The following is a 27,174-nucleotide window of genomic DNA, read 5'->3' on the forward strand; positions in this document are numbered from 1 at the left end:
TTATCGTTCATATGTAAGTGTAACGACTGCCTGGAAAAGTGCTATCTTGTCATTCAAATAAGTCGTCTACGCGAAATTAACATGTTTCTTATAAATTTATATTGAACGATATGCAGTTACTTCTGTTCTAAACTATATTATTATTTAAGAACTTCGTCCTTATAAATCCAGATTAACTGAAACAAAATTCCATCTATTGGGTTTTCCCTTCTTATCAGAATGTGAAAACCGGTCCTTTTTATTGTATTATACATAAATAATTAATATTCTGAGGTAAATATGTATTAAAATTAAAAATAACTTCAACATGTTAATAATTTTATGAATGAACTAAAATATTTATGTTAATTTACTATGTTAAATCGACTTTTATTTGCAGCAGAAATGACTGAATCGTTGGACAGTGGCACTGCCAACGTCAGTATGACGATGGACGAGAATTCATCTAACTCTTTATCTGTGATAGATGAGGTATTGTTCATTGATTATTTAAAGAAAACTGTGTCTACTATATTACAAGGAGACAAATCGGCTACAGAACAGATGTTAAATTTAATGCTCAATGATTCCTCCAATCTTGAATGTGTTAAAAAATTTTTAACAGACTCCAATACATCTACTATTTTCATTCAAAAAAGTTACTCCAAAGGTATTTAGTAGAGAACATTAGTAAAACGAGTTTATTAATTTTTTATTTTTGTCATTTTGATATAAACAGATGAAGAAACAGAAAATGGCACAGAAGGTGATGAAGAAAAAGAAACTCCTGTTTATTATTTATCTAATGAAGTTGTTTTCACTAATCAAAAAATGACTAGGTAATATCTTGTGATAAAAATGTAAATAAAAGTTTTCATAATATGAATTTTTTATCAAATAAATATATTTGTAGCTTATCCTTGATGAAGAGAGGAACTATAATAGAAGCTGACAAGCCTATTCCTAGTCAATTAAGAATCGTTCAATTCAATGATGGCTCACCATATGAAACTTTACATGCATTAGTTAGTAAAGCTATAACTCCATATTTTAAAAGCTATGTTAAAGAATCTGGAAGAGCTGATAGGTATTTACTTAAAATATAATTTCTAGCGTGGGTTATTTCATTTTTTGTGTTAAACTTAATATTTTTAGGGATGGTGATAAAATGGCTCCATCAGTTGAAAAGACTATGGTTGAACTGGAAATGGGTTTATTGCATCTACAACAAAATATTGACATTCCTGAAGTAACATTAACTATAAATCCTACTGTATTAGCAATGGTTAGCAAATGTGCCGAAGAAAATCGTAAACCAAAAGTTTCTGATTTTGGGGCACTAGTAGAAGATTCTAAATTTTTAAACCAACTTCAAGCTGGTGTTAATCGCTGGATCAAAGAAATACAAAAAGTAATATTACTTAAGGCAAAAATGAAAAAATATATCAATCTTTTAAATTATTTTAGGTAACAAATTTAGATAGAGACCCATTGAATGGCACAGCTTTACAAGAAATAAGCTTTTGGTTAAATAAAGAAAGAGCACTACATCGTATACAAGAAAAACGTGAAAGTTTGGAAGTTGGATTAACATTAGAAATTTTAAAACATGGAAAACGTTTTCATGCTACAGTTAGTTTTGACAGTGATACTGGCTTGAAAACTGCTTTAGCAACTGTTAATGATTATAATACTTTGATGAAAGATTTTCCTATTAATGATTTATTAGCTGCAACTGATTTAGATAGAATTCGTATTGCTATTGAACATATTTTCATTCATTTGCGTAAAATACGAAGCACAAAATATCCTTTACCTAAATTGCTAAAATTAGTTGAAGCTATTTCCAGAGATTTACTATCAAAACTTTTAAAAGTAAGTTAGATTTATATTATCTTGTTATGATATTATAAAGTAATTATGGTTAAAAAAATTTTCATAGGTATTAGGTACAAGATTTCTAATGCATATACCATTTGATGAGTTTGAAAAAGTCATGTTGCAGTGCTTTAATGTTTTTACTGCATATGATGATGAATTTGATAAACTCCAAGTAATATTAAGGTAATAAGATAATTTTTGACAACAATTTAAAAATAAAGCCAACATAAATTACTTGATTTCAATATTTTATTATTATAATTTTTATCATAGAGATGTAGTTAAAAGAAAACGTGATGAAACATTCAAAGTTGTTTGGAGAATACAACCAGATCATAAAAGATTACAAACTAGACTTGAACATATGAGAAAATTCAGACAGCAACATGAACAACTTCAAGCAGTTATAATGAGAGTACTTAGGCCTACTACCCAACAATCGCAATTAAGAGAAGATCAAGATCAAGGACCTGCTTCATTATCACCAGCGCCAGATACTAGTGCAATTGAGGTAAAATAATACATTTTTTAGCTTAGTAAAAATTTATTAAAGAAGGTTTTCTGCTAAATATTATGTAGATGAAGTTCAAAAATATTTTTTTCCATTTTGAGTAGCTTCCAAATTATTTTTCTTTTTTTGAAATACTTTTTATGTATCCAATACATAATATTAAAAGTATCTATGGAGAGAGACAGCCCAAGATAGAGATAGGTGGCGAAGCGTAGTAATGGCTGCAAAAACTCTTAGAGAGTAGGAATGCCAGTAAAATAAGAAAAGAAGAAATACTTTTTATAACTCGTCAACTAATACACAATGTATATGTATATTTCCTTTTTTTTTATTATACAATCTCTACATGAAGCGTAAAAGATAATAAAAAATTTAACATGATTATTTTGAGAAGAGAAGCCCATTGACAACACTCTTATTGAATTGACAATTTTTTTTTATAATTAAATTATTATTATTATTATCATTTTTTATTGTTTGTCAAGAAGTATAAAATATATCAACAACAAAAGCATTTATTTTTAAATTCATTAAGTTAAATTATAAAATTATTTTATTAATTAATAGGAAGTTAATTCAGCCTATGAAAACATTAAAGTAGTAGACTGTTTGGATATCAGCCGTGAAGGTGTTGAAGCTTGGGAAGCTGCTGTAGCTCGTTATGAAGAGCGCATTGACCGAGTTGAAGCTAGAATTACTGCTCATTTAAGAGATCAATTAGGGACAGCTCGTAATGCCAATGAAATGTTTCGTATATTTTCTCGGTTTAATGCTTTGTTTGTTCGTCCTCATATTCGAGGAGCAATTCGAGAATACCAAACTCAACTTATCAATAAAGTTAAAGAAGATATTGAAGCATTGCATGATAAATTTAAGGTAAACTTAATACTATTTTTTAACTTATTCTTTAGCTATAGAAATACATTTTTAGACTCAATATCCACAAAGTAAAGCATATTTTTTAAGTTATCAACAAGATATACCACCAGTTGCTGGCTCTATTCTTTGGGCAAAGCTTATTGATAGTCAACTTTCTGCATATCTCCGTCGTGTTGAAGATGTTCTAGGTTTGGTGAACTTTAATGATTAATTTACTGAAGTATATAATTAAAGGTCTTATTTAACTGTTGTTATACATTTTTAGGTAAAGGTTGGGAAGATCATTTAGAAGGTCAAAAGTTAAAAGCTGATGGAGATAGTTTCCGTTTAAAATTAAATACTAGAGATATTTTTGATGAATGGGCTCGTGGTGTTTTACAAAGAAACATGGGAGTATCTGGTAGAATATTTACAATTGAAAGTACAAGGTCACGAACTGGCAGGGGAAATGTTTTAAAGCTAAGGGTAATATAAATAAATTTTAGTTTATTATAATATATTTAAGTCAAACAGTTTAATATTAAATTACTCAATAGGTAAACTTTTTACCTGAGATTATAACATTATCAAAAGAAGTGAGGCATTTGAAAAACCTTGGATTTCGAGTACCTTTAGGCATAGTAAATAAAGCTCATCAAGCAAATCAATTGTATCCATTTGCTATTTCTCTAAGAGAAAGTGTTCGTACTTATGAGTGTACCTTAGATAAAGTAAGTTATTACTTGAATTGATCTTTTTTAACTTTAATTGAATACTAATTTGTATATCTCTTATTAAAATAAACAACTTTTTCGTTAGCTTATCCTTAGAAGTGATTACCTTAAGGTAGTTTTTTTATTTTTATTGTATGTATTCTTATTAACATAATTATATTTTTTATTAGACTGAAGACAAAACCAGTGTTGTACCTCTTATAGCTGGTTTACACAAAGACACTCAAGCTCTTATTGCGGAGGGCATACAAATGGTTTGGGAAAGTTATAAATTAGACCTATATGTTCAAAAGTATGCCGAACAAATACTTGCATTCCAAGAAAAAGTTGAAGATTTATTAGTTGTGGAGGAGCAACTTGATTTAGATGTAAAATCTTTGGAAACGTGTGCTTATTCTGCTAGCACTCTAGCAGATATTCTTTCTAAAATTCAAAGAGCTGTTGATGATTTATCTCTACGCCAATATTCAAATTTACATATTTGGGTGACACGTCTAGATCAACAGGTTTGTTGAGTTGTGTTAATAATTATAAAATATTTATCATTTCTTTGATTAAAATATTATTTTTAAACATAGATTGAAAAAAGTTTATCAGCAAGATTACAAGCTGGTATACAAGCATGGACCGAAGCTTTAGAAGGAAAAAAAAAAGATTTAAGCATGGATACAGATGCTCCTCCTCAGCCTACAAATAAATTAGGTGGTGATCCTCAAATTAAAGTTCAAATTCTCGAAGTTAGAATTACTAATCAAACTATTTATCTATATCCAAATTTGTGTGAGGCTCGTGTTCAACTCATGCAGCAATTTTTTGCTTGGCAAGCAGTTGTGACTTCTCAAACTAGATTGCAAAGTTCCAGGTATCAAGTTGGTTTAGATCAACCAACATCACAGACATATCAAGATCTTTTAGCTAATTTGCCATCAGGTGAAGTTGCTTTAACAGCTGCATTTGATGCTATGGAAAGAAAAATCAATGAAGTATATTTCAATTAATTGATTTTCTTTTTTGTAATTTATGTATTTGTAAAGAATAATTCATTATATATAGGCTGAAAAATACATGTCAGAATGGCTGATATATCAATCATTATGGGATTTACAAGCAGAAAACTTATATAACCAAATGGGAGAAGATATTAATATTTGGATGACTTATCTAAATGATATACAGTAAGTTATTATTTGAAAGTTTCAAAATATTTACTTAAAATTCTCATGTATTTTAGAAAGTCTCGTAAAACATTTGATACTACTGAAACACGTAAAGATTTGGGTCCATTTATCATAGAATATGGTAAAGTTCAAAGTAAAGTAGCATTGAAATATGATTCTTGGCATAAAGAAATTTTGAACAAGTTTGGAGGACTACTTGGAAATAGTATGACACAATTTCATGTTCAAGTTGCTAAAGTAAGCTATTTACAATTTAACTAATATTAAAGTATCAGATAAATATTTCTGTACTAATATTAAATTTTAGTCTCGAAATGATATGGAAAAACAATCAATTGAAGCAGCTAGTACATCAGACGCTGTTTCATTTATTACTTATGTTCAATCATTAAAGCGCAGTATGAAAGCTTGGGAAAAACAAGTAGATCTTTACAAAAAGGGTCAAAAAATATTAGAAAGACAACGCTTTCAATTTCCTAGTAATTGGCTTGATTTAGATAATGTGGAAGGTGAATGGAGTGCTTTCAATGAAATTATTAAAAGAAAAGATAAATCAATTCAAACTCAAGTAAGTTATTATGAATTATAACATCAAAATTATTAAATAAAAATTTTTTTTATTTAAAATAAATATACTTTTAAAATTTTTGTGAGAGTTTTTTTATTTTATAAACATAATATTATAGGTTCAAAGTTTGCAAATGAAAATTATTGCTGAAAACAAAGCTGTTGAAGCTAGAACCAATGATTTCTTGATAGAATGGGAACAAGGTAAACCAGTTGCTGGAAGCACACAGCCTGATGATGCATTATCTCAGCTACAAGTTTTTGAAAATAAATTTACTCGAATTAAAGAAGAGCGAGATAATGTAGCTAAAGCTAAGGAGGCACTTGAACTTAAAGATCCAGCTGGTATGTTGTAGTAAATTTTATTAAAAATACATGTTTTTTAAGTAAAATGTATGAAATATTTATCATACAATATTGTTTATGATGTTAGGAAGCACACTGTCTAGTGCAGAAGATCGCATGATAGTAGTATTTGAAGAAATGCAAGATTTGAAAGGTGTATGGTCTGAATTATCTAAAATATGGGTACAAATAGATGAAATTAGAGAAAAACCATGGCTTTCAGTGCAACCAAGAAAGTTACGCCAACAATTAGATGGATTGACCAATCAATTGAAAGAACTACCAGCTCGTTTCAGGCAATATTCATCATATGAATATGTTAAAAAATTACTTCAAAACTATGTAAAAGTAAGCAACTTTCTCATTCTATTTGTGATCTCGCATTATTTCACTTTATTTTATGTGGTAGAACTTTTAATTAAGAACTTATATTGTTAGCTGTTAACTTGCCAACCCTCCCTAATGATTCCCACTCTGTGATCGGGTTAACGGGAGGGGGCTACACCACATTGCGAATCAACTCATGATTAATTTTGGGATGATTCACAACGAGGTGGCGTTAATTATATAGACATCATGGGCTGCTCTGAAGTAATGCCGATCATTGAAAAAAAAAAAGCTGTGAACTTTAATAAAAAGAGTTATTTCTTCAAATCATCTTAAATTTTTTTTTCTGAAAAATAATTTCATGAGTAAAATAAGTATTTATTACACATAATAAATACTTTAATACATTAATAGGCTTAAAAATTTTGTGTTTTTTTAGGTTAACATGACTGTTATTGAATTAAAATCTGATGCACTTAAAGATCGCCATTGGAAGCAATTAATGAGGAAACTTCGAGTAAATTGGACTTTTTCTGATATAACATTAGGACAAATATGGGATGTTGATTTACAAGCAAATGAAGCAGTTGTCAAGGATATTATTATGACTGCTCAAGGAGAAATGGCTTTAGAAGAATTTTTGAAACAAGTAAATATTTAAGCAGTAAAAATAAATGATATTTTTTGGTGGAAGTATTATAAATCATTGGCATTTCTTAGGTGCGTGACATATGGCAATCATATTCGTTAGATTTGATAAATTATCAAAATAAATGTCGTTTAATAAGAGGATGGGATGAACTTTTTAATACTGTTAAAGAACACATAAATTCAGTTGCAGCTATGAAATTGTCTCCATATTATAAGGTACACTTTTTTTCTTGTAACTCTTTACTTTATTTTCTTATTAATTGGTTTTAAAAACCCTTTTATTTGTTAAGGTGTTTGAAGAAGAAGCATTAACTTGGGAAGAAAAACTCAATCGAATTAACACTCTTTTTGATGTCTGGATTGATGTCCAACGCCGTTGGGTTTATTTAGAAGGTATTTTTTCTGGAAGTGCTGATATTAAAACTTTACTACCAGTTGAAACTTCAAGATTTCATAACATAAGGTAATTTATATTATGAAAAATTAAAAAAGCTTTTTAGTTATTTTGTAATCTTTTTACTTCCATGTTAGTTCTGACTTTTTGGGTTTGATGAAAAAAGTCTCTAAATCAAGGATGGTAATTGATGTATTGAATATTCAAGGAGTACAAAGATCACTTGAAAGATTAGCAGATTTATTAGGAAAAATCCAAAAAGCACTTGGCGAATATTTAGAAAGGGAAAGAATGTCTTTCCCAAGATTTTACTTTGTAGGGGATGAAGATCTTTTAGAAATTATAGGAAATAGTAAAAATATTTCTAGACTACAAAAACATTTTAAGAAAATGTTTGCTGGTGTAGCATCTATTATTTTGGATGAAACATCTACTATTATACTTGGTATAGCATCTCGTGAAGGAGAAGAAGTAATTTTTTGCAATTCTATTTCTACAGTAGATCATCCTAAAATTAATGAATGGCTAACCTTGGTTGAAAAAGAAATGCGTTTTACATTAGCATCACGTTTAGGAGAAGCTGTCACCAATAGCAAACAATTTAAACAAGAGACTATTGACCATGATGCTTTTATGAAATGGTGTGATAGTTATCAAGCTCAGATAGTTGTTTTGTCAGCTCAAATTTTATGGAGTGAAGATATTGAAATAGCATTGCATCAAATTCAAATACAATGTGAAAATGAAAATGCTGCCCCTCCTAAGATGACACCTTTAGAAAATGTATTGACCCAAGTTGAAACATCATTAAATTTTTTGGCAGACTCTGTTTTACAAGAACAACCTCCTCTCAGAAGAAAGAAACTAGAGTATTTGGTAAATACTTTGTTACTGTCTATTTTTAATGTAATACTTTTAAATTCTGATTATATTCTTGTGTTATTTAGATAAATGAGTATGTTCATAAACGTATGATAACTCGAAGATTAATAGCAAGAAAAGTTTCGAGTCCTAGGTCATTTGAGTGGTTATGTGAAATGAGGTTTTATCTAGATTCACAACAAACTGATGTTCTTAAGCAATTAACTATACAAATGGCTAATGCTAACTTTTACTATGGTTTTGAATATTTAGGAGTACAAGACCGATTAGTTCAAACTCCTTTGACTGATCGTTGTTATTTAACTATGACTCAAGCATTAGAAGCTAGATTAGGAGGTTCACCATTTGGTTAGTGTAATTAAAAAATAATGGTAATCATAGATGATATTAATACAAATATTTAAATATTGTTTTAATCAGGTCCAGCAGGAACTGGTAAAACTGAATCAGTAAAAGCCTTGGGTCACCAACTAGGAAGATTTGTATTGGTATTCAATTGTGATGAAACTTTTGATTTCCAAGCTATGGGTCGAATATTTGTTGGTCTTTGTCAAGTAGGTGCTTGGGGTTGTTTTGATGAGTTTAACCGATTGGAAGAACGAATGTTATCAGCTGTTTCACAACAGATACAAACTATCCAAGAAGCACTGAAATCACAAATGGATTCTAAAAAAACTGGTAAGTCTTACCAATTTATTTATAAATCGTTTAAGTTATTGGATAAATTAATTAATCTAGGAAATTTATATGTTTGATTTTTAACTTAAAAGATTTGTTTAATAATTTAAAACAAAAATAAACGTTTATCTTTTTTACAAATTGCTCATAATTATAAGTATTAAATAAATAAATGAATAAATATCTATTTATAGATATCACAGTAGAGCTTGTTGGAAAACAAGTTCGTGTTTCAACAGATATGGCAATTTTCATAACTATGAATCCTGGTTATGCTGGCCGTTCAAATCTTCCTGATAATTTGAAAAAATTATTCAGATCATTAGCAATGACAAAGCCTGATCGTCAACTTATTGCTGAAGTTATGTTGTTTTCTCAGGGTTTCCGTACAGCTGAGAAACTTGCATGCAAAATTGTACCTTTTTTCAAGTAAATATGCATTATAGTAAACAAAGACGATTTTAAAATATTATCTTGGTTTTTAAATGTGCCGGCTATAATTTTAAATACTCATTTTCCTAATAGGAATAATAATTAAGCTTTAGTACTTACTATTAATTGTTCTAAAGCTACAAATACAATTAAAAACCTAAACGTCATTAAAATTGTAACAAATTAATTATATAAAACTTATTATTATATTTAAAAAAAAAATTATTTATTTAAAATTTTACTTTATGGGTGCTTCATTGTTTCCTATTTGTTTACGAAATCATAGATTCAAACCATGTGTTATGTCTTTTTCACAACTAAGCATGATCTATGCATTTAATCGTTGATAAACTATTTATGAATTTAGGTAACGTCTTATTAATTTTAATTTACCATAACATTCTTTCATTACAAGCAGTAGTATTGAGAACATTTGTTGCTAACCGACAAATTTGATTAAATAATTAATTTTATGACACAAGTTAAATACGTTACATTTCCTTTGTCTATTTTTTTAAATTTTGATTTATGTCATCAGTTTTTTCAGTATCATTTTCTGTCATAAGAATCATCATTTTTTTGCTCCTCTAATGTAATCCATAAAAAATATTTTAGTTATTTAAAAATCACATTACAGTATTATAACATGTATTTAATTTTCCAATATAAATGAATAACTTTAAATAGTTCATTTTTAAATATTTAAATCAAATATGAATTGTTTGCTAGGTATTAAAAATTAAAATTACTAATTAATATTAAAAGATATTATTCTGTATTTTTGGACAAATATGTTAAACAGTAAATTTAAATAAAAAGAGACAAGTCCCCTTTCTTTATTTTTTAAATTATTATTTCCAGACTATAGAAAGAAAGATTGCAGTTAGAGATTCATTCATTTACATTATTGAATTTTTTTTAATTTTTGTGTTTTTAACTAATAATATTAGAAGGTACAAAATTAAAAATCTGTATATTTAATAATTTGGTGAATATTAGTCATTTTTAAAAATAATTTAACATATTTTAGACATAGAATTTGCGATTATGCTCAACATTTTTTTTATTGAAGAGCTTGTTATGTATTCAATGGAAACATTTAAAATATGTTGAGTTTATACTCAAGTAGAGCACATTAATGTAATGAATAATTTTTAGAATAAAGTAACTTTTTAAATAAAATATTATGTCGATAATTTGACAGTAGTTTGGGAAGGAAGGTTAATGCTTATAAACCCAACCATAACATAAAATTTTCTTTTTATTGTTATAAAATATTTAAATACTCAGTCAAATTGTTTTACAAAAATTAGGTAAATTTGTTGACAGTCGGCAGCACTTACTGATGACTGCTGACTGAAAGTATAATACTGCCAAATAAGGTATGAGACACCCCTCATGATCCTTCTTCAAATCGTTCCTGATGGTGAAAAAAGAAAGAATTTTTTGATAATTTTATGCAAAAATTTTATAGATTATGTGACGAACAGCTTTCTAATCAATCACATTATGATTTTGGATTACGAGCATTAAAATCAGTTTTAGTATCAGCAGGTAATGTTAAAAGAGATCGCATACAACATATCAAAGGTATCAGTGCAACAACTGAAAGACATAGTTTAAATGAAGCAGAAATTGCTGAAAACTTACCTGAGCAAGAAGTAATTAGATTTTATATTTTTAGTTGAACTAATAAATAGAATTTTTAGAATTAAAAATTAAAAATTGAGTATAATTTTAGATCTTAATTCAATCTGTTTGTGAAACTATGGTGCCTAAACTGGTAGCAGAAGATATTCCATTGTTATTTTCATTATTGAATGATGTGTTCCCTCAAGTTCAATATAAACGGGCTCAGATGACAGGTATAATATATTATCCCTTAAATATAGAATTTTAAACTGTTTTGTGTAATAGTATATAAATGTAAATTTTAACATGAATATTGATATAATATATATTATATTTTAATACATTATTACATAAATTTTATAATTCATTTTTAAATTTTATTTACAAAGTATTTTATTTTTCTAGTATTAAAAGAACAAATAAGAAAAGTATGCCAAGAAGAATATTTTGTGTGTGGAGAGGACGATGAACCTGGAGGTCCTTGGATGGAAAAGGTAAATTAGTATATAATATTTATAATATATCTTTAATGTATTTTAAAATGATTAATTATAAAATTTGTGTATTAATTCAAAATTATATTTTTATTTTTTTAAATGCTCACATAGGTTTATGAGGGGGAGACATGGCTACAAAAGGTATTTAAATATTTGTAGCATATGATCATGGCATGGTTCTTTAAATTTTATGTACTATTTGAAATAGTTTTTTTCTTTTTATATTGTAGTAGTTAATGATAGAAAATAGAATTATGTTATTGTTCTGTAAAAAAAAATTTATAAATATATATTTTTTTATTTTGATGCATGATATTTGAATAAAACCTTTTAATAAATTTGAGCATTTATTATGTAAATTAAGTAATTAGTATATATATATATATATATCTTATTTATTTATACTTCTCATTATTTTATAATACAGCATGTTCAATATGGTAATATTACCATTTATGTATATGATTCAAAATAATATTTTTAACCAGTATTTAATTAACATAATTAAATAATATTTATATATAATATGTAATATAGGTACTGCAACTATATCAGATATGTGAGTTAAATCATGGTTTAATGATGGTTGGTCCTAGCGGATCTGGTAAATCTAGTGCTTGGAAAGTACTATTGAAAGCTCTGGAAAGAATGGATGGAATGGAAGGTCAAGCTCATGTGATAGATCCTAAAGCTATATCCAAAGAAGCATTATATGGAGCTTTAGATCCTAATACTAGAGAATGGACTGATGGTTTGTTTACTCACATATTAAGGTAATTATCAGCTTAATTGTATATTACTATTAGGTCTACCACCAAAAGCTCATTAATTTTACATTGTTATAATTATTTGTTTGTAAACACAAATTACCTGACAGCATTTCAGAAATATTTATAATTAAAATGTTACTTTAAAACTGTAAATATTAATAATGTGTAATAAGTAGTGTTAGGCATTTTTGAATATTTTTTATTTAACATTATGATATTTTCTTAAAATAAACTAAAAAATATTCAAAAAACTGTTGAATGTCAAAAAAAACTTCATAAAGAACTAGTTTGAATAGTTATAAAATGACTGTTGAATAGTTCGATATTACTATTTGATATTTCCCATCACTAGTTATAAGCTACTTATGCAAAAATATGGACTTTAAATTTCTGTGTTTAAAACCTTAATTTGTAAATAAAAAAATATTTATCTTTTTATAGAAAAATTGTTGATAATGTACGAGGTGAAATAAATAAGAGGCAATGGATTATTTTTGATGGTGATGTTGACCCAGAATGGGTGGAAAACTTGAATTCTGTTTTGGATGATAATAAACTTTTAACTTTACCAAATGGGGAACGTTTATCACTCCCTCCTAATGTCAGGATAATGTTTGAGGTATGTTATTTTATTATTTCCTTATATTACATAATTTCATTTTATTTTCATTAAAAATTATAAAAGCATTTTATTTTTCAAATTAATTATTCTAAACTTAATATTTAAAAATACTGATATACATACTATTAAAACACGTAATATAGATTTTTTTTTATGTATTATTATATACTGTAATATAAATAATAATAAGTACTATTGTATTGTAATTTTATATGTATTTATGAAAATTTATTTTTTTGAATAAGTAAATATCATATTGACTTTAAATAGGTTCAAGATTTAAAATATGCTACTCTTGCTACAGTATCACGCTGTGGTATGATATGGTTTAGTGAAGATGTTTTGACTACTGAAATGATTTTTGAAAACTATTTAATGCGTTTGAAAAACATACCTATTGATGAAGGCGATGAAGATTCAATATCCCTTATACCACAACCTGTTTCTGTTAATTCTGGATCAGTTAATGATCAATTTATTTCTCCATCCTTACAGGTAAATAATGTATACAGAATGTCCCACATACTTTTCTTATGGCAATTTGTCAAAACATTGTAGAACACTCTATTTAGTTAAATTTATTTGTTAAAATATAGTAAAATATAATCATTTAAATTTAATATTTTAAAATAAAATTGTTTTACCCTATTTTTTTTTTCTTTGCTAGCTTCAATTAGATATTGTTGCAATGCTACAACCACATTTATTATCAGATGGTTTAGTAGTACGTTGTTTAGAGTATGCAATGAAACAAGAACACATTATGGACTTCACACGACTTAGAGCTCTTGGATCTCTGTTTTCTATGATAAACCAAAGTATTAGGTAAGTAAATCCTTTTTATTTTATTAAATATAATGAAGTACTCATGTTAATTATTTATTTTTAGAAATGTACTTCAATACAATAGAACTCATTCAGATTTTCCTTTATCTCAAGATCAATTGGAACAATACATTCCAAAATGTTTAGTATATGCAATTTTGTGGAGTTTTGCTGGTGATGCAAAATTAAAAGTTCGTTCTGATATAGGAGAGTTTATAAGATCTGTTACAACAGTGTCATTACCACCCATGACTGAAAATATTATTGACTACGAAGTAAGTTTTTAATTGAAAAATAACTTTATTAGATTTCTAGAAAAGTTAGTAAATTTACTCTCATTAATTAATTTTATTAATAAATATAATACAATTAAAATATAAATTTGTTAATAGATTAATGTTCATGGTGATTGGATACCTTGGTCTAGTAGAGTTCCTCAAGTTGAAGTAGAAACACATAAAGTTGCATCACCTGATGTTGTTGTACCTACTTTGGATACTGTTCGCCATGAAACATTATTATATACTTGGCTGGCTGAACATAAACCTTTAGGTAGTTAAAAAAAAATGTATTATTTATTACAATAATTGTAATTATAAATAAAATTACCTTATCTATGTATTTATATATAAATGTATTACTTAATAGTTTTGTGTGGTCCACCTGGTTCCGGTAAAACTATGACTCTATTTTCGGCTTTGAGGGCTTTACCAGACATGGAAGTTGTAGGACTAAACTTTTCATCTGCAACAACACCTGAACTTCTTTTAAAAACTTTTGATCATTATTGTGAATATCGTAAAACACCAAATGGAATTTTTTTATCACCTATTCAGGTATATAATTCTTATTATACATTTATAATATTTAAAAAACAAATTACTGTAATAAATATAATTTTTCTAGCTTGGTAAATGGCTTGTTTTATTTTGTGATGAAATTAATTTGCCAGATATGGATAATTATGGTACTCAAAGAGTAATATCATTTTTACGCCAATTAGTAGAACGGCGTGGATTTTACAAGTAATATAAAATAATTTTACCTAAAATATACTTTTAACTCATAAAGTTGGTTTAATACTTTAATACAAGTTAAAATTAATAGCTTTAGTTCAATATTAAACTAGTTTTTAATTTTTAGGCCTACTGGTGATCAAGCCTGGGTATCCTTAGAAAGAATTCAATTTGTTGGTGCTTGTAATCCTCCAACAGACCCAGGTAGAAAACCACTATCACATAGATTTTTACGTCATGTTCCTGTTATCTATGTTGACTATCCCGGAGAAACATCTTTAAAACAAGTTAATAAATTAATAAAAATACATTTTTTTCTATTTTTACAAATATTTATAAAATAATTTGAAAACATTTAGATTTATGGAACATTTAGTAGAGCTATGTTGCGTTTGATTCCTACATTACGAGGATACGCAGAGCCTCTTACAAATGCTATGGTAGAATTTTATTTAGCTTCTCAAGATCGTTTCACTCAAGATATGCAACCACACTATGTTTATTCTCCAAGAGAAATGACTAGATGGGTCAGAGGAATTTGTGAAGCTATTAGACCTTTAGAAACTTTAAGTGTTGATGGTTTAGTAAGGCTGTGGGCACATGAAGCACTGCGTTTGTTCCAAGATCGTTTAGTAGATGATTCTGAGCGTCAATGGACTAATGAAAATATTGATATTGTTGCAATGAAACATTTCCCAGGAATTAATAGAGAAGAAGCACTTCAGAGACCTATTTTGTACAGTAATTGGTTACATAAAGATTATGTACCAGTCAAAAGAAAACAACTGCGTGACTATGTTGCTGCAAGATTAAAGGTAGCTAATAATATTAGTTCTTATAATGCCAATTCTTAATTTATTTTTAAAAAAATATTAGGTATATTGTAAGAATTTATCACTTGTGGCTAGTATTATTTAAAATTAAAAGTATATTAACAATATAAATTTAAATAATAATGATTATTACAATATAATAATATATATTATTAGGTATTCTATGAAGAAGAGTTAGATGTCAAAATAGTTCTCTTTGATGAAGTATTAGACCATGTACTTAGAATTGATAGAATATTTAGACAACCTCAAGGTCATTTATTATTAATTGGTGTATCAGGAGCTGGAAAAACAACACTTTCACGTTTTGTAGCATTTATGAATGGTCTCTCAGTATTTCAAATTAGAGTAAGTTAATATATAAATTAATTAAATATAAAATAAAAGTTAGTTAACATTTTAAACATTTTTTTTTTGCATCATAGCTAAAAAAAAGATTTATTTTTAAGTATTATTCTAAAATAATTATTAAAATTAGTTTATAAAATGAGTTAAAATAAGTTATAAACATATTGTAATAATTACTAATTTAGGCTTCACATAATTGGGGACTCACCCCAGATCCAGAACCTCTTGGTAGCACATTGATTTCTAGGGATTACCCGGGTACGTCGATTATAATAAGTGTTTGAATAGCAAAAATATGAATGTAAAATAAACATACAGACGAATAATAATTGCAGTTGTCATTTAAAGACAACAATAAGATATCTTGATGGAAAAATATTGGTAGATAAATAAATCTTTCAATTAAAAAAGAAAACATATCCACTCCTTTAAATTTTTTAGGAGAGACTGAATATCTTATGTTAAATTATAATGAATATTTCAAATTTCATGTTTCAAACTCAAATCAATGACTAACATTTTTCATTTAATTTAGAAGAATAATTATTGATAATATATCTTCAATTAATAAATGTAATTCATGGACTATTCCTTTTTGTAGAAAATATTATAAAATGTTTTTAAATTTTATTAGTATTCATAATTTTAGTACATGTAACTATTCTGTAATTTTTAAATTAAACTAGATAATCTGAAAATAATTATTATTATATACTCAAATATTCATTAATTTCTAGGTTATATATATATATATATATATATATTTAACTACTTTATTTATTTAATAAAAATTAGTAATAAAATATAAAAAATAGTAATCTTTTCAACAAAGCTTAGTTAGCTTAAACAAGTTAATAAATTATATATATATATATATATATATATATTGTAACATTTCAGCCTACTAGAATATTAAATACTAAATTAATAATAATTAGTTATTCTTTAGTATTCAGTTTTTTTTAAAAAGATAGCAAACTTATCCATTGTCAAATAATACAATTGTTACTCCTGATTCAATTGAAAAAATTGTTATTATTCAAAAATAATTTCTAATTTTTAATCAAATACATTCGATTATCAGGTTCATAATAAATATACAAGTGAAGATTTTGATGAAGATTTAAGAGCCGTACTCAGAAGGTCTGGTTGTAAAAATGAAAAAATTACATTCATTCTTGATGAATCAAATGTGCTTGAATCTGGTTTTCTTGAACGTATGAATACATTGTTGGCTAATGGTGAAGTTCCTGGTTTATTTGAAGGTAATTTAATATTTTAAAAAATAAAGGGCTCTGTGCAAAAACAAGTTAACTTCATTTTTCAAAATTGTTAAGGAAGCTAAAAAACTAGATACATTTTTAATATATCCGTAACTATCTGAAAATATATAAAGAAAGATATATTTTTCATGTTATTATATTAACTTTTTTTGAATAGAAGTATTCATTTTTTAATCTTAATTTAAAATCATCAAAATATGATTTTAGAAAAAAATGGAGTTATCATGTTTTTGCACAGATCTCTTCAAATAATTTTTTTTTTACATTATTAATGTTATAGATTTAGAAAAGTATCAATATAAGTATGACCTTTATTTATATCTGTTTTTAATAATATAATGAATAAATTATTTTTTCAAAATTTCAAAATAGCCAATTTTTTAGCTCTTTTCTTTTAAAAATTATGATGGGTCGATAATAACTTTCGGATAAATACTTATTGAGTTAGAAGAATTTTAATACATAGAGTAAGTATATAGCATGTGTAGAATTCAATTACATAGTATAAGCTGTACCAATCCACACTACCACCTTGATCAAAAAGTTCCCGGAATTTATTCAGAAAATTAAAAATACAAGTTTATTCATCTAAATCTATATTGTCCCCTTCAAAGTAATCCCCATCGACTGCAACACACTTATGCCAGCGCTTGATCCAATCCTCGAAACATTTTTTATACTCGGTTTTTGGTATGTCCATCAGTGCTTCCTGCGATTTTTCCATTACTTCCTCTCGGCTGCTGAAACGCGTTCCCCGTAATGGTTTTTTAACTCGATTGAATAGAAAGAAGTCACAGGGAGCCAAATCAGGTGAATTCGGTGGCTGTTGGATAGTATTTGTTGCATTTTTCGTCAAAAAATTACGAATAATGATGGCACTATGTGACGGTGCGTTATCATGATGCAAAATCCACGAGTTTTCTGCCCACAATTCTGGTCTCTTTCGGCGAATTGCTTCACGCAAACGTCTCATAACGCCCAAATAATATTCTTTGTTTACTGTCTGGTCTTTTGGCAAAAATTCATGATGTACTATACCGTTGTAATCCATGAAAACCGTAAGCATAGCCTTCTTTTTTGACTGAAAACGACGTGGTTTTTTTGGTCTCGGCTCATTTGGTGAACGCCATTCACTTGCCTGATGTCTTGATTGTGTGTCATACTCATAAACCCACGTCTCGTCTCCAGTAATGATCCTTTTGATGAATGTGGGATCGGATTCAGCCTCGCAAATCATGTCTTTTGCGACGTCAACACGGTCTCTTTTTTGCATGAAATTGAGGTCTTTTGGCACCAACTTTGCTGCTACACGACGGAAACTCAAATCATTAACCAAAATGTCTTGGACGGATCCATAGGCAATGCTCAAGTCCTCCGCTATTTCTCTGATGGTTAATTTGCGGTTATTGACCAACATTTCTTTTACTTTTTCAGTGTTTTCGTCGGTTTTCGATGTCGATGGTCTGCCGCTGCGTTCATCATCTATGATTGATTCACGACCACTTTTAAACCGCTCGTGCCACTGATAAACGACTGTTTTCTTTAGAGAATCTTTGCCAAAACACTTTTCCAACATTTCCAACGTACGCGCACCATTAAATCCGTTTTTTACACAAAATTTAATACAAGTTCGTTGTTGCAAATTTAAATCCATTTCTAAAATTGTAAAAAATCGCCAACACACAAAGAGATAGATGTACTCTTGGCTACGTAACTTTTGCAAATGTCAAGCTATGGCGCTAAAATTTAGAGGGAATATTAACAACAGATGTACCAACTTAATGAAAAAAACAGAACTCAAATTGAAACAATGGAAACGCCAAACGATGATTATTCCGGGAACTTTTTGATCAAGGTGGTATATACCTGCTCTATATATTAAAAATTTGTGAAAAAAAAAGTGTTAAAAACTGGCTATTTTTTAAATGTTTCTATTAATTTTTTTTTATTAAAAACAAATAATAACAAATATGATTTTAAACCTAAAAATGCATAAATTATTTAAAAAAAAAAATGATGAAATTTATCAAAAGTTATATGAGTTGTCAGTTAGATCTGTTACATTCAATGTATGTAGTTTTTTTAATTTAATTTATTTATATTTTTAGGAGATGAATTTACAACACTCATGACTCAATGTAAGGAAGGAAGTCAACGAGAAGGTCTTATGTTAGATTCTAATGAAGAGTTGTATAAATGGTTTACTGGTCAAGTAATGAGAAATTTACATGTGGTATTTACAATGAATCCTAGCTCAGAAGGATTAAAAGATAGAGCAGCAACTTCTCCTGCTCTTTTTAACAGATGCGTACTTAATTGGTTTGGAGACTGGTCTGATACAGCACTTTTCCAAGTATACAATTTTCAAAGACTCAATATATATATATATATATATATATATATATATGTGTGTGTGTGTGTAATTTTTTGTATTAAATATTATTTATTAGGTTGGACAAGAATTTACAAGGTCAGTTGATCTAGATGGTCCACCTATGTGGAAAGCTCCTGATTTCTTCCCGTCAGCATGTTCTTTAGTACCAAGTGTTCCAGATTATCGCACTGCTGTTGTCAATGCTTTTGTTTATGTTCATCAAACATTACATAAAGCTAATACTAGATTAGTAAAAAGAGGTTCAAGAACAATGGCAATCACTCCTAGGCATTACTTAGATTTCATTAATCATTTTGTTAAACTACATAAAGAAAAGAGAGCAGAACTTGAAGAACAACAACTTCATTTGAATGTGGGTTTATCAAAAATTGCTGAAACTGTTGAACAAGTAGAAGAAATGCAAAAATCTTTAGCTGTGAAATCAATAGAGCTTAATACCAAAAATGAAGCTGCTAATGCTAAATTGCAACAAATGTTTAAAGAACAACATGAAGCTGAAAAAAGAAAAGTACAATCTCAGGAAATACAAGAACAAATTAAAGCTCAACAAGTGTTGATTGCTGAAAAAAGAAAAGATGTAATGGCTGATCTAGCTCATGTTGAACCTGCTGTTTTAGATGCTCAACAAGGTTAATATTATTTAATAAATACTTAAATTATAAAAAAAAAAAAATACTGATTTTTTTTAGCTGTCAAGGAAATCAAGAAGCAGCAGTTAGTAGAAGTACGATCAATGGCTAACCCTCCAGCAGTTGTAAAGTTGGCATTGGAGTCCATTTGTTTGCTTCTTGGAGAAAATGCATCAGATTGGAAAGCAATTAGGGCTGTAGTTATGAGAGAAAATTTCATTAACTCTATTGTTTCTAATTTCAGCACAGAAAATATTTCGTGAGTCATTTTTTTTATTTAATTAACAGTATATTAAAAACTATTCTAATTTATTTTTAATTGTAGTGATGATGTACGAGAGAAAATGCATAGTAAATATCTGAATAATCCAGACTATACATTTGAAAAAGTTAATCGAGCTAGCATGGCTTGTGGACCTATGGTTAAATGGGCAATAGCACAGGTATTATTATAAGTTTAAAAGTAATGTTATTATTCATATAAACATTTAAAACAATATAATTAAAATTATAATTTTAAAAATGTTTATAGGTCAGTTATGCTGATGTTCTTAAAAGAGTTGAACCATTAAGAGATGAATTGAAATCACTTGAAAATCAGGCATCAGAAAATAAAGTTAAAAATGAAGAAACTACAGCACTTATTGCTCAGTTAGAGCAAACAATTACTGAGTATCAGGAAGAATATGCTCAACTAATTTCACAAGCTCAAGCAATTAAATCCGACCTAGAAAATGTTCAAAGCAAAGTAAGTTTTTTTTATTTTTGTTAAAAAAAAAAACTTGTATTTATCATATTATATTTAGGTTGATCGTTCAATTGCTCTACTGAAATCATTGGTTATAGAAAGGGAAAGATGGGAAAGTACAAGAGATACTTTTAGATCACAAATGGCTACAATTATTGGTGATGTTTTATTATCATCAGCATACTTAGCATATGCTGGATATTTTGATCAACATGTATGTTAAATAGTTATTATTACTAATTTTAATTTTTGTTATTTTAATAGTAATTTGTAAATATTTTTTATAGTATCGTCAAAATTTGTTTACAACATGGTGTCAACATCTGTATTTAGCTGGAATTCAATACAGATCTGATATAGCACTAACTGAATATTTATCAAATCCTGATGAAAGACTTCGTTGGCATGCTAACTCATTGCCCACTGATGATTTATGTACAGAGAATGCTATTATGTTAAAGGTTCAATTAATATTAAAAATGTTTTATTTGATTTACTTGACTAATTTTTTTATTAATGTGCAGAGGTACAACCGATACCCATTGATTATTGATCCATCAGGGCAAGCTACTGAATTTATATTAAAAGAGTATGCTGATGCAAAAATCACAAAAACTAGTTTCTTGGATGATTCATTTAGAAAGAATTTAGAGTCTGCTCTTCGGTTTGGAAATCCTTTGCTAGTTCAAGTTAGTATTGAGTGAATTAAAATGTCATTTAAAAGAAAAATAAATTTTTTTAATTATGTAGTTTTAATTTTGTACTTATTACTGCTTTCATTATTTGTATACATTACATCTAATTAAACAAATTTAAATTTGTAGGATGTTGAAAACTATGATCCAATATTAAATCCTGTATTGAATAGGGAGTTACGTCGTACAGGTGGACGTGTATTAATTACACTTGGAGATCAAGATATAGATCTGTCACCAAAATTTGTGATATTCTTATCAACCCGTGATCCTACTGTAGAATTTTCTCCTGACATTTGTTCTAGAGTAATGTTTGTCAATTTTACTGTGACTAGATCATCATTACAGAGTCAATGCTTAGATCGTGTATTAAAAGCAGAACGCCCTGATATTGATACAAAACGTTCAGACTTACTTAAACTCCAAGGTATGTTATAAAAAATATATACAATTAAACTGTTTTTTCTATGATAATGGTTTTATATTTCTATAATTAAAATTTTTTTGTAATTAGGCGAGTTCCATTTAAGATTGAGGCAATTAGAAAAGTCACTTTTACAAGCATTAAATGAAGCTAAAGGCAAAATTTTGGATAATGATTCTGTAATTACAACATTAGAGAGGTTAAAACAAGAAGCAGCTGATATTAGCAAAAAAGTTGAAGAAACTGATAAAGTTATTGCTGAAATTGAAACAGTTTCTCAGCAGTATAAACCTTTAGCTCAAGCATGTAGTAATATGTACTTTACCATGGATAGTTTAAACCAAGTTCATTTCCTTTACCAATATTCATTGAAATTCTTTTTGGAAATATTTAGCTCAGTGCTTTTGTCTAATCCTAGATTAGCATCTGTTACTGACCACACATCTCGATTAGACATTGTTACTAAAGATCTATTTTCGGTAAAACATTCATAAAAATAATTTTTCAAAAATACTTAAATTGTAAATTACAATTTATAGGTTTGTTATGAAAGAGTAGCTCGAGGAATGTTACATAATGATAGATTAACATTTGCCATATTATTATGTCGAATATGTTTAAAGGGAACTGCAATTGGTAATACATTAGATGCTGAATTTCAATTTTTCCTTCGTGGAAAAGAAGGAGTGTTGAGTTCTAATAATACATCAGGCCAAGGTTCACTTAGTAGTTTGAATCAAGAACAAATTGAAGCTATGATGAGACTATCACATCGAATACCAGCTTTCAAAAATTTGCAAGAACGCGTTGAAGAAATGCCAGAATTTGGTCCATGGCTAGCACAAAATACCCCAGAACAGTGTGTACCTAAATTATGGGATGAACAAACTCCAATTAGTCCTGTAGCAACAGCAATGTACCAACTTCTAGCTATTCAAGTATAAAATAAATTTAAAAGTTTTAGAAATTATTAGTATATTTTCTGTAAATTGATAATTTTCAATTTAAATTTTAGGCATTTAGACCAGACAGAGTTGTTGCTTCTGCTTACATATTTGTTGAGGCAACATTTGGTGCACATCTAATATCTTCAGCAGAGCGCGAGCCAGATTTGTCAACTATAGTAATGAATGAGTTAGATTGTAGTGTGCCAGCACTATTATGTTCAGTTTCAGGATATGATGCTTCTGGTCGAGTTGATGATCTTGCTGCTCAAAATAATCAATTGCTATCATCAGTAGCTATTGGTTCAGCTGAAGGATTCCGTCAAGCCACTGATGCTATTAACTCAGCTGTGCGTCTAGGACGGTAAATAAAATAAAATCTGCAATATTTCAAAGAAAATATTTATATTTTATATTATTTTTAATTATTGTAATTTATTAGATGGGTTTTGCTAAAAAATGTTCATTTAGCTCCTCAATGGTTAGTGCAGTTAGAAAAAAAATTGCACAGTTTACAACCACATTCTAACTTCAGACTGTTTCTTACAATGGAAATAAATCCTGGTGTGCCTGTTAATTTATTAAGAGCTGGTCGCATTTTTGTATTTGAACCTCCACCTGGAGTTAAAGCCAATTTGATACGTACATTTAACACTGTAAGTGCTTCATATAAAAAAATATATATTTATACTTAACATTGTCTCTTAAAAACTATTGCATGCGCTGGAGAGGACAGAAAAATCTACGTAGCTCAGTACAATGGAATGTAACTCTGGTACCTAGGATTTGAGCTATTGACTGAGCTAGGTAGGATTTCTAGATACATTTACTAGATTTACTGAACTTAGATTCACTTTAGATTCCTGCATCTCGTATGATGAAAGTACCCAATGAAAGAGCTAGACTATACTTTTTACTTGCTTGGTTCCATGCTATTGTTCAAGAGCGTTTACGTTACACCCCACTTGGTTGGGCCAAACACTATGAATTTAATGAATCAGATTTAAGAGTTGCTTGTGACACTTTAGATACTTGGATAGAAACAACAGCTAAAGTATGTTATTAACTTATTTATGAGTATTGGAATTAATAATCTGTATTATTAATTAATTGTAGAGTCGAACAAATTTGCCCCCTGAAAAAATTCCATGGGATGCATTAGTTACTTTATTGTCTCAATGTATTTACGGTGGCAAAATTGATAATGATTATGATCAAAGACTCTTAGCATCATTTTTAAGCAAATTATTTACGCCACGTAGTTTTGAAGCTGGTTTCGCATTAGTTGGTAATGTTGATGGCGTTGGGGGTGATAGCAACAGGTTAACATTTTTGTAATTTTTGTATTACGTTTTTATTTTAAAATTTTTCATATTTTTTTCAGGCAAATTACAATGCCTAATGGATCACGGCGAGATCACTTTTTGTATTGGATTGAAAATTTATCAGATAGACAATCACCTTCGTGGTTAGGATTACCTAATAATGCTGAAAAAGTATTATTAACTACTAGAGGTATATTATTTAAAATTTAATCAGTTTTTGGTTTTAATTAATTGAAAAATGCATGTTATAAGGTACTGATTTGGTAAGTAAATTGCTTAAAATGCAACAACTTGAAGATGAAGATGAACTTGCTTATGTTACTGATCAAGTATCAAAAGATGGTGGACCAGATTCCAACATAGGATTACCTTCTTCTGATGGACGTCCTGCTTGGATGAGAACGTTGCATAATTCTGCAACAACATGGCTTCAATTATTGCCTCAATCTCTTCAGATTTTAAAGCGTACAGTTGAAAATATTAAAGATCCTCTTTATCGTTACTTTGAACGAGAAGTTAATTTTGGCTCAAAGTTGTTGCAAGAAGTTATTCATGATTTAAATGAAGTAGTTGCAATTTGTCAAGTATGTATTAATATTTGTTTGTTATATTAGAGGTAATTATTAAATTATTTAAATCTAAAATTTTTAAATAATTTAGGGAGATAAAAAACAAACAAATTATCATAGAACTTTATTGAGTGATCTAGTTAAAGGAAAATTACCAGCAGGTTGGCGTAGGTATACTGTACCTAGTGGTTGTACTGTAATTCAGTGGGTATCTGATTTTAGTCAGCGTGTAAAACAATTACAACAAGTATCACAACTTGTCTCTCAGCGTGGTGCAAATCAAATCAAAGTAACTTTTTAATATTAAAATAAATGTTTTATTATTATTTATTATTTTTTTCTCTAGTCTTTTCCAGTTTGGCTTGGAGGTCTTTTAAATCCAGAGGCCTATATTACTGCTACTAGGCAGTGTATTGCTCAAGCTAATTCATGGTCTCTTGAGGAATTAATTTTAGATGTTACAATTACTGATTCATTTGAATTTAATTCTGATAAACAGGATGAATGTAGCTTTGGAGTTATTGGTAATTTTTTTTTTAAATAATGTTTAACTACTTAGAAAATTAGTTGAATAACAAATAATAATTTTAATAAAACAAAATATCTTATGTTTAGGTTTAAAATTACAAGGTGCCCAATGTCGTAATAATCAGTTATTGTTAACCTCATCTATAATGACAGATTTACCAGTAACACTGCTGCGATGGACACAGTAAAAAATATATAAATTAATTCTATAAAAATCTTGCATAATAAATTTATTTTATTTTCTAGTATTTCTACTGAAGAACATTCAAGACCTGATAAATTGTCCTTACCTGTCTACTTGAACTCTACACGTTCAGAATTATTATTCACTGTTGAATTGGATGTAGCCCCTGGACAAGATCATCATACATTTTATGAAAGGGGTGTTGCTTTATTAACGTCTACAGCTTTAAATTAGTTATAAAATTAAAATATTTTTTATCATACCATTTTTAATACAGTAATCTTTATTATGTCACGGCCCCAAAATAAGGTGCCATTTTATTTTAGTATTTGTAATGTTCCAAACAAAACTTTTTTAACTACTGTGAATACATTTTATTTATTCATCAATTAATTATAAATTATTAAATGTCTAATTTTATCATACTAATTAATCAATTTTTATAACTAAGTTATTTATTTTTCTAATTAGACAATATTTTTTCATATTTAAAATATTGTTGTACATTTTTTTGTACTTGGTTAGAATTTCTCTTTATAAAATTTAGTTATATTAAGTCAATGTTCTGTTATTGTCCCTAGAAAATAATTATGCAAGTTACTTATTTTAATTTATTTCCGTGTTTTTATTGCTGAAAATGTTTTATTTATTACTATTTTTTTGAATGTAAATATAATATCGTTAAGAGCTTTTAATAAAAATAATATTACTAATTTTAATTATTGTTTATTTTTTAAATATTCTTAACTTAAATCTTATTTTTTGAATATTTCAAATTAACGATTGATTATTCATTATATACTGTTCATGTCTTTGCTATTCTATATGCATTAAATGATGTAACATCTGCTAAATGTTCAAGATTCGTTTGCAAAGTATATGGCATTTTACTAATAAAAACAGCAACTTGATCACCACTGTTGACTTCAACCAATATTGTGACTGACCCTCCTCCATTAGATGTAGATATTATAGGTACCCATTGTTTAGCATTAAAAGATCTTTTTTGTAATATCATTCTAGAATCATTTCAAATTATAAATGTAATAAACCATGAAATTATTAAAATAGGTTATTACCTAACGTTATTTTCAGTATATGCCGAAAATGAAAATTGGTACAAACCAGCACAAGCTACAGTAAATACTCCTAATTCTTTATCCCATGATGATGATAAATTAACCAAACCATGTTTGTAAGTCACAATTCCAGTTGGAAGAACTGCACCACTACCAGAAGCTGAGAATGCAATAAGTCCAGTACAATCTGTATTCGTTTGTTTTGCTAAGTTTCGAGGTGGCAATGGTTCTACAGCAAAAGTAACTGGAAATAACAATAGTAAACACACCCAAAATAATTGCGAGTCATTTATCATGTTTAAAAATTGATGTTTTAAAAGAAAATATGTACAGGTGTGTTTTAACACGAGTTTTTCAAGGACATCCAATGTAATAGATTCAGTCAATAAAAACAATGTTCATTAGAATAAA

The 27,174-nt window shown here is 28.0% G+C and overlaps 2 protein-coding genes across 6 annotated transcripts; one reads left to right on the forward strand and one right to left on the reverse strand.

Annotated features, from left to right (window-relative positions):
- Positions 1-26,403, forward strand: LOC126908452 (dynein heavy chain, cytoplasmic). Of its 5 annotated transcripts, none has more exons than XM_050690516.1 (64): positions 1-273; positions 380-649; positions 719-818; positions 893-1,066; positions 1,135-1,390; positions 1,447-1,854; positions 1,922-2,043; positions 2,134-2,371; positions 2,939-3,247; positions 3,303-3,438; positions 3,516-3,715; positions 3,787-3,960; positions 4,049-4,075; positions 4,134-4,469; positions 4,542-4,946; positions 5,017-5,138; positions 5,195-5,378; positions 5,449-5,709; positions 5,828-6,053; positions 6,142-6,401; positions 6,820-7,029; positions 7,101-7,247; positions 7,322-7,494; positions 7,563-8,301; positions 8,373-8,655; positions 8,728-8,985; positions 9,180-9,414; positions 10,892-11,078; positions 11,159-11,282; positions 11,455-11,543; positions 11,658-11,687; positions 12,084-12,319; positions 12,758-12,935; positions 13,209-13,433; positions 13,606-13,763; positions 13,828-14,038; positions 14,156-14,315; positions 14,412-14,599; positions 14,670-14,788; positions 14,907-15,066; positions 15,139-15,594; positions 15,769-15,960; positions 17,045-17,225; positions 19,352-19,596; positions 19,694-20,267; positions 20,328-20,526; positions 20,593-20,710; positions 20,800-21,015; positions 21,074-21,229; positions 21,303-21,476; positions 21,540-21,704; positions 21,840-22,137; positions 22,225-22,613; positions 22,674-23,072; positions 23,150-23,442; positions 23,521-23,734; positions 23,938-24,132; positions 24,195-24,400; positions 24,463-24,593; positions 24,656-24,987; positions 25,064-25,261; positions 25,319-25,496; positions 25,588-25,684; positions 25,747-26,403. In XM_050690516.1, exons 2-64 carry the CDS (start codon positions 385-387, stop codon positions 25,916-25,918), a joined length of 14,091 nt encoding a protein of 4,696 aa, XP_050546473.1. In that variant the 5' UTR covers positions 1-273; positions 380-384; the 3' UTR covers positions 25,919-26,403. The 5 variants fall into 5 exon arrangements, with proteins under 5 accessions (XP_050546473.1, XP_050546474.1, XP_050546476.1 ...); XM_050690517.1 differs by having other exon boundaries at positions 383-649; XM_050690519.1 differs by lacking the exon at positions 11,658-11,687 and having other exon boundaries at positions 2-273.
- Positions 26,395-27,174, reverse strand: LOC126908480 (uncharacterized). The gene is made up of 2 exons (XM_050690612.1): positions 26,764-27,174; positions 26,395-26,703 (listed from the first exon to the last, which is right to left on the reverse strand). The coding sequence occupies exons 1-2, from the start codon at positions 27,057-27,059 to the stop codon at positions 26,490-26,492; spliced, it is 510 nt and encodes a 169-aa protein (XP_050546569.1). The 5' UTR covers positions 27,060-27,174; the 3' UTR covers positions 26,395-26,489.

The sequence above is a fragment of the Daktulosphaira vitifoliae genome, unplaced genomic scaffold (assembly GCF_025091365.1).
Source record: "Daktulosphaira vitifoliae isolate Bord-2020 unplaced genomic scaffold, ASM2509136v1 Scaffold_5, whole genome shotgun sequence".
NCBI classification, from domain to species: Eukaryota; Metazoa; Arthropoda; class Insecta; order Hemiptera; family Phylloxeridae; genus Daktulosphaira; species Daktulosphaira vitifoliae.